Here is a 14,999-nt window from a genome sequence, read left to right as displayed (position 1 = left end):
CTTGTGTAAGATTGACACACAATCAATCTTTGTTTTGGATCTGTCTCATTTAAACCAGATCATTACTGAAATACAAGACTTCTCACTCCCAAAAAGTGTATCCATCATCTTTAAATTGATGTAAAATATCCTCTGCAGTCTGTCCTGTTTTAGCCACCTGTATTTTATCATCATCTAGATCAAAAGCCTGATGACGCTGTTATCTAGAACTACTTTTATTCAAAGCAGCACAATTTCAATTGTCTGACAATGTCACTCTAAAAATGATTTTTAAATCCTGATGGACACCATACCTTACTGTTTACTTTATCACCCAAGTCCAGAGCTCGCAATAAATGACTGCTCTATCCCTGCATGACGTATTAGGTCATTACATTACATGTCACTTGTTTGACACTTTTATCCAAAGCGACTTACATACTCAATACTGTGGGAAATCCCCACAGGAGCAATTTGGGGTGAAGTGTCTCAGGGACACAACGACATGCTGACTGCAGTGGGGTTTGAACCTGTGACCCCTGATCCGAACACCAACGCACAACCCACTGCACCACACGTCTCCCCAAGTCATGGGTGTTAGCTGCAGCAAAAATCCTGTTAGTCTCCAATCCAAACATGGATTAGCATACAATTTAGACGAGAGTGGAGTCGGATGTCTCTGCAAAATGTTTGTGAGCAAAGGCGAAGAAAGATAGATCCACCAAAGAGGAAAGAAAAGCGAGGGAAGTAAGGATAGAAAGTGAGGTGAATGCTTGAAATGTAACAAAATAAGCATTTCTTAGTTATTACATTACATGTTACTTGTTAGACGCTTTTATCCAAAGCAACTTACATACATTCAGTACTGTGGACAATCCCCACAGGAGCAATTTGGGGTGAAGTGTCTTGCCCAGGGGCACAACGACATGCTGACTGTGTGTGTAGTTTTAGAAAAGGGGTGTTGGGTCAATAATGAGACAGTTTGAGCTGTCTTGGCGAAGGGTTGTTTGCTTTGAAGTCCTGAAGTAATGAGAGCATTTTGAAACATACTTCCCAACTGTGTAGTAGTAATAGACTGGGGTACATGTTTGTTTCTGTGTGTGAGTGTCTTTGAAAAAGTGTGTTTTTGTCAAACGTTAGTAAGAAGAGTTAATCACTTCCTACAGCAGTGCCATGGGAGCAGTCTAGTCTGGGACAGATGCAGAGAGAAAAAATAAATGCAACAGAACGGGGCTGGGCTGCCCGGCAATATAAAACCAAAAGTTGAGAGCCCATAAATAAACAGTAAGTCGTATTAAAATAGCGTCTGAGATGACTTGAAAGATCAGTGGTGTAGCAACCATCAATAAACCAAAGCAAAAATCTGTTTGTAGCAACACTAGCACTCACTTTAAGATAAATCATGTATTACAGTCTCCGGAAGTGCAGTAAAACTTTTACCCAAGTTTATTTGGATTTTTGGCAGGATGTGTCCTCTTTCTTTCTCTCTTTGTGTGTGTGTGTGTGTGTGTGTGTGTGTGTGTGTGTGTGTGTGTGTGTGTGTGTGTGTGTGTGTGTGTGGTGTGTGTGTGTGTGTGTGTGTGTGTGTGTGTGTGTGTGTGTGTGTGTGTGTGTGTGTGTGTGGTGTGTGTGTGTGTGTGTGTGTGTGTGTGTGTGTGTGTGTGTGTGTGTGTGTGTGTGTGTGTGTGTGTGTGTGTGTGTGTGTGTGTGTGTGTGTGTGTGTGTGTGTGTGTGTGTGTGTGTGTGTGTGTACTGTTTCATCTAGTCCCTAGGAGGGAAGCCACAGGTCACTTTGTGAAAAAAGAAATCCTTCCTAATAGGAACACAAGGATAAAATGATCCATGTCCTTTAAACTAACATATGTTCTATTTCTCCCTGGCTCAAACCAAGGAGCAGAACACAGATTGTAATGCTCTATATTCACACATTTATACTTTGTCATATCAGTGTTAAACATGTCATTTCGGGCTACCTTGCCTCCTTTCTTCATAAAAATAATCTTTCTTGGGGACTTAATCAGACATACTCTCTATTTTCCACACACACACCCACACACACACATTATTCTCATGTCACACACGTCACACAAATCACAGAAACAGATACAGGCTATGACAGACGGGGTTCAAGGTCAGAGAGATGCTGTTTGTCACACGTGACAGATTTACAATATGTTCCAGGGATGTGTAGTTCAGTATGTGGGTGTGTTTGTGGAATAGGATTGAGCGATATATTTGTGTGTGTTGTGAATGTGTGTGTTCATTGATTGCACAGCCTTGCCATTCACAGAAAATTATTGAGTTCAAAATGCCCAGGATGTTCCTATAAAATCAAAGGAATACGTTCTATTTTTAGCCTTTAATTTGTGGTGATATTCTGAGTTTATTTTGTTTCATTTAGTTTTAAACTTAATATCTTTAACTTTTATGCTCACAATACCAGACATTTAAAGAGACGACCTTGTACATTGAGAAACCAGGTATAAATGTTTCACTATTTTCTAACATTTTATATCATTTTTCTTCCAATATTTCGTTTGCACAATCGTTCGCACAGTTTGAGTCTGAGCCTGATTTTATTGATTTTTAGACTGTAGAATTTGTGACAATCGCTCAAATACACAGTGCTTTTAATGATTTGTTGCAAGAATGAAAAGATTACGTGCTTTTGGTCTCGACAGCTAAAACTAATTCATCATCCACTGCCACACAGCGTAAACAGGGAAATCAGCTAGAAAGAGAGGAAAAGCTTCAGTAGACATCAAACCTAGCCTCAGAGGCTGCCTCACTCTGATGTTCACCTGTAGGAGACAGTGAGAGACAGACCAAGAGGAGATGGGGGGGTAGTTGATATAGCCTTCTCAGTGGAGGCTAACAACAGTATTTACGGATATACTAAAAGCAGAAATGCAGCACACTCTTATGGTTTTCTTGCCCTTTCCAATAAACACAACAGTAGCAGAAAGGTCAAATCCTAAATCAACAGAACCACAAGCAACCAAAATAAAGAAAGCAAAGGTCAAGGTTACATTATTCCAGGGGAGGTAGATGGATCACGTGTGAGTGAAGAGCTCGCTGCTATAAATCTCTAAATCTGAGTGTGAAATAAGTGATAGAGAGAAATGGATTGAAGGGCTGAAGAATGACAGTGTGCAGTGATGGCCAAGGCCCAGAGGGGAGCCCCCCCACTCATCATGTGTAACCTTTTACAGTTTCTGCCATAATTGCTGTCTGGCATGAGCGCCGCCAGACACACACACACACACACACACACACACACACATCTCATTTGTTGGGGCAGTAATCGCTATTTTCCCCCGACCTTCAACTTACCATCCAGTGATGGTGAGAGCAACAGGCGAAATGGTTGCCTGGCAACACTTTTTTTCTGCTCTCATTTTTGCTGTAGGGGCAGAGTAGGAGTGTTAAAGGGTGTGTGAGAGATAAAGGGATGGGGGTGGGTGATGGGGCACCAGAGAGCTGATGTCTGCAGGTGTGGAGACACATGGTTAAGTTACAATGTGAGGTTACACAGTACGCACACATTGCACCTCTGACAGAGTGCAAAGTGAGGGGGGAACAGCTGCTGTCAGATTTGGTCCCATATTACATTTTGATGTTGATTTAATATTTATTGAACACATTAAACCTGACTGGCTGGCTGGTGGGCCAGACAGCACACACTAATTGATGTGCCAGGAAACAATATTGTTTTACATTTGAGTGGATTCCACAAAGAAACTGAATTATGAAGAATAATGGATTTGACTATTTTACCCAATAAACCTGATAGAATCAAGAGCTGGAACAAGCTGGTACAGCATATGCATTATCCTGTGTGCAATACAATGTTTTTTACAACCTTAAAGTAGTAGTACTTGTAGGCAAAGTTATGCACAAAGAACATCTCTATGACATGTGTGGCTGTGACAGAACATGTTTATATATCCTCCTCTGTACGCTCTTCTCCAATTAGTATCCTTCTTGTGAATTCATTTATTGTAGAGTTGAACTATTGCCTGTTTTGCTCGGGGGCCCCCTTAAGGAAGCCTGCGGATCATTACTGGCCCCCATTTGTGCGCCACATTTATGGGCGGCAGACAGCACGCCTCACTCTGCAAAATACATTTGTCATTCAATATTCAGCGACCGTGTTTGAGCAGCAGGACACTTTGTCCAATTGTGCTGGACCCAGTGTTCCATAAAGAGGTTACATGGTGTATAACGAGATGTGTTCGGGGGGGAAAGGAGAAAGAGAATGTAAAACAAGGTGAGTGAGTCGGAGACCAGAGGAGATGGTGATAAATAGATTAAGCTGAATGAAGGAAGGGAGCTACCTTTGAACTACTGTGTGTCAGAGGATGCAGCTTTCTGTCAGTCCTGTGCCAGGAGTCAGGGGAGGACATGGGACTCAGTCCAGCCTTCCCTCTCTCTCTGCCTCTCCATCTGCGCCTCTTCCTCTCATTACCCCTCTCCTCCTCTCGATATCTTTGCTCTCCTGTCATTACTCTCCCTCCATCTTCCTCCTCCTCATTACTTTCTGTCATCTTTTGTCTTTCTCAGCTACCCTGTCCCCCCCCCTCCCTCATCTATCTGCCCCGTCTCCTCCATCTCTCATCCTCCAGTCTCACTCTACTGAAGTGATTCACCTCTCCTTTGGACTCAGTCACAGCAGCCTAACCAGTTTTCCCACTGCAGAGCCCCCAGGCACTAAATGTATGATGGAACATGTCTGCGTTGGCTTTTATCATGTGCATGCGCTGTCCCTTCAGAGGTACCCAATTATCTCAATGCTAAATTGAATTTGGTTCCAGCTCTGTGATTGTTGTTGACTTTCATAATCCATTTTTATGAAAAGGGCTTTGCTCCAATCACCGCTAAACTAATACAGAAACAAAGCTATTATAATTATGCTTGTGGATTTGTTAGTTGTTTTTATTTTTGTTCTACAGCGACAGTGGGACTTTTACTAAGCTCAGGCTTGATGCAAGTGTTTCAATTTGTGGTGTAAAAAAAGTGTGGGTGTTGTGAGGGCTTTGATGGCCAGAATGCATGGTGGATTCACCTACCCCAGTGGTAAACCCAATAAATATAATATTGATATTTCTCAACAAAATATTCATGTTTTAGTTAAACATGCAGACTTCAGATTTAGCTCTTCAGCTGAATCAAGAGCAACATCCATGAAAACTTTCCATTTCCTGCCAGGTATAATTTGTCATAATTTTCATAAAAAAACACATATATTTGTTTCAAATGTTGCAAAGGGAATGGACCATGTGACAGTAGACCTCTCTTTGTACACATCGATGTATAATGTGTTTCACTGTGAACACTAAACAAACACTTCTCCAACTGAATATTGGTCTTGAAGACGAATGATAAACAATTTCTTCTTTGTTTGTGTTTGTTTTGCAGGATGGTTACTCCCAGTATCACTTTGTGGGCTCTGCCTCAACGATAGAGAGAGACAGACAGAGGCCCTACTCCTCCTCACGAACTCCCTCCGTCTCCCCCGTCAGGACGTCCCCCAACAACCGCTCTGGTGAGGCACATCTGACATTTACTATGAATAGTACATACTGTATTATATGCTTCAGTGTTTGCGTGTTTCGCTTCTTCTACCTCAGCTTTCTAAACATCATGTTGCAAAGTGATTTTCCCCACCTAAAGAAGTTTTAAATTAAGAGGTTAGAACAAATAAATAATGATCTGGCAATGGGGCCTTAAGAAGTTCAGGTGCCACAGTGGATGACTCTAAAAATGGTGAGTAAAATAGACCATAGTGCTTTATACACAAACAGCAGTTTCCATGTCAGGAGTTTTCCACAGCAAATCATCCACCTGCCCTCAACACATTTAAAGGGGACCTATCATGCAAAATGCACTTTTGTAGGTCTTTTATACATGAATATGTGTCCCCGGTGTGTCAGGGAACTCACCAAGTGTCAGAAAACACAACCCTCTCTCTTTTCCTCCATACCCAAATCTCTAAAAACGGGGCTGCAACGGAGCTGATTATTATTTGAATTTTTCTGACGTCAGAAAAGGGGTGCTCCGCCTATATGGGCAACTCTCCACCCATCAGGGGAATGAGAGACCGCTTGAAAGCGCTGGAGACGCTGTAGTACATATGCCAGGCCTGTAAGTGGCGCTTTAGTCTGCCACAAAAGCAGAATCAGCCCTTGCAAAAACAGGGCTGGAAAAGAGCAAATAGAGCGAAATGAGGCATAGCTAAAATGCATGATCTGTTTGGTATTTTGAAAAAAAAACTTCACAGACATGTTTAATATAGGTATGGCCCTACAATATATGTTTCAAATATAGCATGATCCACTTTAAGGTCTTGTAATTTTTGCTTGAAAACTTACATTTGGATGAAAGTGAAGCAACATTAAGATAAGAAAATTAGAAATAGTTCCTTTGGTGAATTTCTATTATTTGATTGATTTAGTTTAACTTCTAATGTCAGCATGTCAGGTAGATGTGGCATGGTACGTATTAAAGCAATATGAGATAATGAACTTAAATAAACGTAATCGATTAATAATGTATACGTTGTTTCTTTAAATAGTTCAACAACAGAAGTGTTAAACAGAAAATGGTGCTTTTACGGTCAGTTTCATAATACATTCTAGATTCGGGTCGGTTATAAATGATTTTCCCTTGTGAAAATGGTCCACCTTTTTGGAACTGAGTTAAGCAAGAGGTGCAAAGATACAACTAACTAAGACTTAAGATAATGAGCACATGTATGTTGGACATGAGTATAAGCAGAAGGTACACGTCACACATGGATTCTAATGAGCTCTAACTTCAGACATTTAGCCAGCAGCATCAACATTTACCAGTCGATCATTCTAAATAGCTGTGCTCTCCTCAGGCTTTCATGCTGTATAATTATGGTTAGCCTTTAGCTGGAGCCCATTGGCCTTCATGCTTAGCAAAGGGCACATTAGCATTAGCTGTTAGCATCGGTAGTAGAAGGGCCTTCAGCTGAGCTTTCTCCTCACCGGGCTTAGCAAGCTGATGAGGCAGAAAAGTACTTTTCCTTCCTCCCGGCTTAGAGGTCTTCAAGGACCCGCCTAAGAGAGAGACAGAGGGAGTGAGAGAGGGGGAGAAAAGTGTGTATTTGTGTCTGTGTGTGAGGAGACAGAGAAAGAGGGAGGGAGAAGATAAACAGCGAGGGAGATAAAGAGAAAAAGCAAGGAGGCAGGAAGAATTAGGGATTGAGGGATGGTTAATGCGGTGAGAAGGATGTGAAGCATGAGGATTTGACTTTGGCAAGCGACATTGAAAATAAGGAGTTTTGAGATTGTAGTGCGGAGAGAAATGTGTGGATGCCAGTGGAGGAGGTCAGAGGAGGTGGGAAATATCTCCCATCTCCTCTCCCTCTCTGCTCTCCCCCTCGTCTTTCCACTCTACCGCTCCCCTTATCGTTCACCCGTTTCATTCTTCTCCTCCTCTCTGCAGTAATCCTGCTTTCTTCTCACCTCTCCCTCTGATCTCTCACTCTCACTACAGGCTGCCTCAATACCCAGATACACACACCCACCCCTGCATGCATCTGTATCTCCTCTTTGCATACGCTCCAGACTGCAATCCGGCCCTTAGAGATGGATCAAAGCAGAAGGAGTAATGATGGCGTGCAGGCACACTGGGAGGGGAGGAGAGGAAGAGTTAGTGTAAGGACAGAGTGGAGAAACCATGAGAGAGATAGAGAGGGGTAAGGGAGGTTTGCAGGCTAAGAGGAAGACAGAGAAACAAAGGAGGAGTGAGACCTCTTTATCGATCATGCCCCCACAGGGTCCTGCTGTGTTTTGCACTGATAGAACGAGTCTCCCAGCTTCTTATATCCTGCGGTTAAAGCCAGGTCCCCACGGTAACCATAACAAGTAGTGATGGTGGTGTCTCCCGCGGTGTGTGACAGCTCTGAGCATCCGCCTTAATAGAATTTGCTGCAGAGGTGACAAATGCTGAAAATTAAATGTCAAAAGTGTCAAAACATTATACTCCTGTCTCCCCTGTTTGCTTTGCTAAATGTTTGAAATGTAATTCAACACAACCATTTTTTTGGACAAATGTGCGTGTGTGTGCATAATAGAATATCTTGGTACAACACGAAAAGGCTGAGTAACAGAGACAAGGTTAGGATGCTACTTTGCTTTTTAATGTCAAACTTGAAGGGTTGGTTAAAGTTCTTTCTTTGAAATCTCACTTTATCTGTTTGAATACCAAAGTCCCTCCAGAAATGTTAAATCCTTTATTATATCATGCTAGTCACATTTGTCACACACGTGTTTTGCCCCACCGCTAATATCTGGGTATAATAGAATAGCCAAAGAGAACAAAGACTTTTTTATCCTGATTGTTGGCGAGCCTTACATCTCTTTTTTTGTCCAGAAACGTGGGAAATGTTTCTGCTTGCGCAACTGAGAGTAATGCAGTCCATTAACTGTGTGTGTGTGTGTTGGGAAGTCTCACACACACACGCATTGAGTATTGAAGCAAGTGTTTCTCTCCAATAGCTACAGTCCTCATCTGCAATCGTAAAAGCTGAGTTAAACGGGTCTAAACAGCTTATGTTTAGAATGTCCTTCACTTCTGGAGGTATATATATATACTGTGTGTATATATTCACTGCATGTGTGTGTACGGCAGGCAGTTACAGGAATGTTTAGCTAAGCATGGCTAAGGGTCTGATACACAGGTAGGCAGGATTCTGGCAATTCAATGTGTCAAGATAGCAGGGACTGAGTAAGCACCATAAGTATGCTATAAGGGGATTACATTGTGACATGCTGAGTGTGTATGTGCGAGAAAGTGGAATAAATACAGTGCATATATATTATGTGTGCTGGGTCTGTCCTCCTGTGCATAGGTGCACACAGGCATGTGTGTGATGATGCGTTCATGTGTGTAAAGTAGATGAGTAGATCTAAATGCTTGAGAAAGTGACAGACAGAAATAGTGTGAGGTTTTAAAACTGAAAATAGGAAAAGGAATAGCATTTATTGTCACAGTAACCAATAAACTAGCTGCAACTACCCGACTACATGAAACACCTCCCATCAGTTATATCTTGGATGACATTGAGAGTGCATGGAAACTATCAAATATATTTAGATAGCAAAAAAACTCATAAATCAAGAAATAAGCACACATTTCCACCATGTATTGTATAAAACATTTTGTAAGATTTATATAATCAACACTGTTAAATACCATCTATTTTTAAGTCTATTCAAAAAGAGCACATATAGGGAACATGATGCATGGGGTTGATTGCAGCGTACTTGAGCTCATTGGATTGGGAGGTTGGGATTACTCACACAGAAATGGAAACGAACATCTACTGCGATTTTCCAACCACTTGCCATCCAAAGTGGATCGGTAGCAGCACTATGATTTTCTGTCATTACTTATTTTGGTCCAGACATTTTGCGTAAATCCCGACTATTTTGGCAGTATGAGAAAGAGAAGAGAGACAGACAGAGGCAAGAAAAATAAGCAACAAAAGGGGAGAGAAAGAGAAAGAGGGTGAAACTTGTCTGACAAAACTGGTCATTATTTGGCCTCAACTTGAAGATCTGTCAGGTATAGAAACCTTTATATTTGATCACCATGACAATTATTTTTAACATGGCTTGGAAAGTACTCCATCATTAGCGTACCTGTATGTATGTTTTGTATTTCTATTTCCTGAGAGCTCTACTTTTTGCAGGATTTGGGTTTACATTACCAGTCATGCCATTTGTCATCCTTTATGAGGACCAAAGAATAAGACTGTGTGTGTGACGGAACCATGTCCAGTGATCACAAGCAGACTGTATCCACCTGTCAAGTCTCAGATCTGGATATATCTTTTGATATTTGGTTGTGTTTCCTGAATTGAGAAAATGTGTACCACATACAAATTTGATATTCAAATAATGTATTCAAAACCTGGTGTGTGTATGAATTCCCAAAAGTCCTTGATGGAGGTGACACCTTATACTGACAAGATAAATGATGAATAATGACTGTGCACCTTGAAAGACCGAGACACACACACAAATATAGGCACGCCGAGTGTGAATGTACATGCTGTTCAGGGATTATTGCTCATTATTGTGTGTGTGTGTGTGTGTGTGTGTGTGTGTGTGTGTGTGTGTGTGTGTGTGTGTGTGTGTGTGTGTGTGTGTGTGTGTGTGTGTGTGTGTGTGTGTGTGTGTGTGTGTGTGTGTGTGTGTGTGTGTGTGTGTGTGTGTGTGTGTGTGTGTGTGTGTGTGTGTGTGTGTGTGTGTGTGTGTGTGTGTGTGTGTGTGTGTGTGTGTGTGTGTGTGTGTGTGTGTGTGTGTGTGTGTGTGTGTGTGTGTGTGTGTGTGTGTGTGTGTGTGTGTGTGTAGCGAGCGCTCCAGCCTCCCCCAGAGAGATGATGAGTCTGAAGGAACGCAAGATGGACTACGATTCCACGGCAACCAACGCTGGTTTCCATAGCAACAAAGGAGAGCACACATCCCGGAAAGACGGCATGGCAGGTGTGTGTGTGTGTGTGCGATGGAGAGACAAAATGAATGAAATTATTCTATTTTACCTTCTTTATCCTTCTTTCTCTTCTATTTTCACTCTCTACTTCTCCTCTCGCTTTCTCCCCTTTTTTTGTCTCACATAATTGTTCTTCTCTTACTCACACACTTTGATTTTTCTCCATCTATGCCTCTCATTCTTTTCCAGCGTCTTTCTCTCACTGCTTTTTCACTATCCCTCCTCTCTGTATTTTATTTTGAATTTGAATTATTATTATTATTAGCAGTTATCCTTATCATTCATTCACTTAACAGTGTTTTCTTTCTCTTTTCTGTCCATTCTGCATCCATCCAGTTCAAGTGTCCTGTGGAACATCTACATTGTTCCGAAACTCTTACCTGACCGCCAGCGATGACATCAAGCAAAACCAGGTGGGTTAATAAGGATTCTATAAATATACTTCACACTTTACACGTTGGTACGTACAAACAGTCACACACCAGCACGGCAGGTTTTAGCAGTGCATGCTTGTCGTCAGGGCTCTCATAAATTGGCATATGCTGTCATGACAAGGTGGTTATTAGGAGAGATAGCAGCAGGAAGCACACACACATTCACATAAAAGGTGTCCCACTGTGATAAGAGAGCATGCAGCAGAACCCCCCCCCACCCCCCCCCCAGCTCTGGCAGCGTTGGAAAACTGCAACCTGAAGCCCCACCCTGCGGGCAATTAAAATCATCACCTTGGTTGGTTGCGCTAATGATTTGCTTCTGATTAATGACTCTGCTGGGGAGGAGGGAGGAGTCACAGACAGCAGGATAGCCTCTGAATAGGATTATTACATTGTCAAATGTGTATGTTGGATCATATGTATTAAATACATAATTCCTGTACAAGTTCCTTTTTTTGGGTAGACACTTTAGGTTTAACCAAGGATGGGTAACTCAACTAAATACCTGACATTTCTGAGAAAAGGGATTTTAACACATACAGTATGACTTCATTTTGAAAAACACACACACACAATCACTAACCTGTGTTACAAAGTTAGAGATGAATTTCCCCCTTCAATACCTGCATTTAATAGAGAATTCACAGTAAGAGTTCCTTCCTTCAGGTCTTTCCTATCTTTGTACACGTACTGCCTGCCTTTCTGAAACCTTCTCCCCCATGTGCTCACTCTCCTTCCGCCACTCTCCTCTCCATCTCTCCCCCTTATCTCCCTCTCTGATGACTCTTATTTTCTGCCTGCTGCACTTAACCCCCACCTACCACTTTTCCGCCACTTCAACCCCCCCCTTCCCCCAACCAGGCTCCAGCCCAGCCCTGCGTCGTGCTCCCTGTGCCCCAGCAGGACAGCCCGTCATCAACCTTGCTAAAAGACTACGACCCCTACCCTCCCCCTCCTTCCTTCCCCCAACCCCAGCCGCCGCAGCCTCCCCCTCACAGCCAGAGCCGGAGCTTTAATGAAGTGTACTACGAGGACCAGGGACTCCCAGCTCCTCCCTCCCAGCCGCAGGTCCAGGCTCAGGCCCAGCCTCAGGCCCAGCCTCAGGCCCAACCCCAGCAGCCCCCAAGCTCCAGCGCCGCCCCCCGGGACCCGCGGGAGGACCTGCGCATGCATCTGGGCCTCAAATCTACCGGCAACTACGTGGACTTCTACTCGGCCTCTCGGCCCTACAGCGAACTGAACTACGAGACCAACCACTACCCGGCCTCACCCGACTCCTGGGTCTAGTCAGACCACGACCATGGGGGGGCAAGAGAGAGTCTGTGTGTGAGTGTGTGAAAGGGATTATTTTTGAAAGAGATCAACAGCAGATTATCACAAGTAGACAGCAAGTGGCGTGATGAAACTGGATCTTGTAGCCAGTGGCAGCACATGTGTGTTCACTAGAAGAAGGGGGAAGCTAGACGGGGTTAAGTAAGGAAGTCAGGTTGAGTGACAAAGAGAGACTGTGCATGTGCATGCGGACATTTTCCCTTTTTCTTTTTCCCCCAGACAGCTTTATTTCTTCAAAGTCAGCTCCATTGCACCGGTGGGTGGATAAGGGGGAGTAGGTATGAGGAAGTGTGTTTGAAAGGGTGAGAGAGGAGTGGGCCGGAGAATATAGAAAGAGATAAGAGGACCAAGCAGAGAGAGAATGCAGAGTCCTAGAGAAGAGGAACGAGATGGGATCAGGAAATAATGGGGAGCAGATGAGGGAGAGCTCTTACTCTGTAGGAGCAGAAAGGGTCCTGACCTTTTTTCTGAAGACAGAAGGAATGTGAGGGAGGCAAAGATGGCATGATGGTTCTTGAGTAGGTCAGAAGGAATGAAAGCACAGAAAAAGATGAAAGCACATGAGGCACAAGGCAAGAAGTGGATGTTTACCATTTCACCCAAGTGACAAACGTAGCACTGCTTTTATCCCCCCCTTTTTTGTTGCGATAGCCTTGCCGCCTACAGATGCTTCTCCAACAGTTTTCAAAGAATGTCATCTTCAAAAGACTTTTTTTTTAATCATTATTTTACATCTTTTTTTATTTGTACTTTTCTAAATTTTCACAAAAGCATTTTTATTTTATGTGTACAGTTCAAAGGTGATATAGTGTGTATATTACACATGTTTTTGATGGGGCCACTTGTGAAAACATGATTTCTTTCCCCCCCCATACCCGACTTCTGACTGAAACAACAAAGCAACAACAAAAAGTGCGAGTGCGAACACGAGAAGCAGAACAGACATTCTCATGATGGATGTCAGTGGACCCTTTTGTTTTGCCCTTTTCCCCGCCGGAGAGGAAACCCCGCAGTCTTCTCCATCAAATGAATTTTGTTGTGGACATGTTCAAACGTTAAGAGCCGTTCAGGGCTGCCACAGCATCCGATAGGCAGAACAGCACCGCTCCAGAGTCCCTGATGACAAAAGTGCTTTTTCACTGCCTAAAGAATATTTGTGTATGTTTAAAGCACACTCTCGGTCTTTGGAAAATCTTTTCCTTTTTGGGAGCTGATCTGTTTGACTTTGTCAACTTTCAGTGGTTTCTCATCCTCACTTGTGCATAACAACTGGTCCGTCTCAGAGCCACCGTGACATTTCAGTGTACAGTAGAGAGAAAGAGAGAGACATGACATTGTGCCAAACTTTGACACCTAGTGGACTGGTCCTAAAGGACTTTAAAGGGACATTCTGTCGAAGTTTACAGACAATGACTGAATGACTCCCTCTGCTGTTTGTATTTTCTTGTGTTTTGATCAGGTGAAGCCGTAATTATTGCTGGGGATCATGGGTAACATCTCCCTCCCATAGATGTATAGACCTGCCTCTCTGTTGGCTGAGCATGTGTGGGCGTGCTTGTGTAGGGACACATGTGTGTGTGCGTTTGTGTACGTGTGCATGTATGTGACAGGATGTGTGGCCCGTGTGTGTACACGTAAACTTGAGCGAGCGTATCTATGCATGCATGTGTGTAGTAGTGTGTGCGTGTGTGTGTGTGTGTGTGCCTCTGTTGCGTGTAAGTGCGTGTGTGTTCCTGTATAAATCAATGTCCAAACAAGGCATTCCTACCGACAGTTTGTCCAGTTTTACAACATGAAAAACAAAGGTAAAAATCACTAGAATGAATTGTTGATATAGAATGACAAATCTATGAATATATGAATATAAATATAAATATATATATAATTTTTATGTGCAGATGTCAGTGTCACTAAATGCAACAAATGTTCGCAGAGAAAAAAATGATTATGTGGTATACAACAGAACTCTTGTTCACTTGACCTGTACGTGGAAGCTGCTGATCGGGCCCCCCCCCCAACCCCCTCTCAATCGAGACAAAAGAGAAATCCCACCTGAAGATGCTCAGGCTCTGGTGCGAGTTGTGTGTTATTGTGTGTCCATGCTTCTTAGATGACCCTACTGAGAGACGACCGTACTTGAACACATGGAAAATAAAAAGACTCTTTGCAATCAAACACCATTGTCTCCGCCACTGTTAATCATTTAATAACTGATGAAAATGTGTCAAACCCTTTCCTTAATTAGCAACTATCGGATGTTTTCTTCACATGTACACCGTATAAAGTGTTTTTCTCTCAAGCAAATCTGAATCATGTGGTGCATGGTGTAGGTTCATCTGACACACTTTGATGTGTTTTAGCTTTATTCCCATTTGCTCGTTCTTTTTTTGTTCAAAAGGACTTTAGGGGGCTTTGAAGAGTTAATAGCATGATGCCAGAACCATTACCCTCCCACAGACTTCCTATGGTTTCTAAGCATGACTTTTAAAAATGGTTCTGCAGAACACAAATTACAGGTATCAAAGTCATGTACATATCAGGTCAAACCAAGATATACTTACAATTGATGTCAATAAGAAGACAGTGTGGATGAACATGACTGACATATATAAAGCAATAATGTAATACACTTACCTTAAACAGCAGGGGTTTCATATTTAAATGTTACGCTGCCTCTGAGTCACAGCATTGAGACCGGCTCATAGCGGTGTTAATGAGACGTAAAGC

General features: G+C 42.7%; 1 protein-coding gene across 2 annotated transcripts in view; it reads left to right on the top strand.

The window, feature by feature from the left end:
• Positions 1-14,447, top strand: part of ctnnd2a (catenin (cadherin-associated protein), delta 2a) — a 232,945-nt gene extending 218,498 nt beyond the window's left edge. For both annotated transcript variants that reach the window (XM_034212013.1, XM_034212012.1), the window contains exons 22-25: positions 5,398-5,524; positions 10,368-10,499; positions 10,843-10,919; positions 11,802-14,447. In XM_034212013.1, the coding sequence (XP_034067904.1) occupies positions 5,398-5,524; positions 10,368-10,499; positions 10,843-10,919; positions 11,802-12,227 (762 nt within the window). In that variant the 3' untranslated portion in view covers positions 12,228-14,447. The remainder of the gene's footprint in view (positions 1-5,397; positions 5,525-10,367; positions 10,500-10,842; positions 10,920-11,801) is intronic.
• The last annotated feature ends 552 nt before the right edge of the window (positions 14,448-14,999 follow it).

Source organism: Gymnodraco acuticeps, unplaced genomic scaffold, assembly GCF_902827175.1.
Source record: "Gymnodraco acuticeps unplaced genomic scaffold, fGymAcu1.1, whole genome shotgun sequence".
Lineage (NCBI taxonomy): Eukaryota > Metazoa > Chordata > Actinopteri > Perciformes > Bathydraconidae > Gymnodraco > Gymnodraco acuticeps.
The sequence above is the reverse complement of the archived record's forward strand: the minus strand, read 5'-3'. Positions and strand labels throughout refer to the sequence as shown.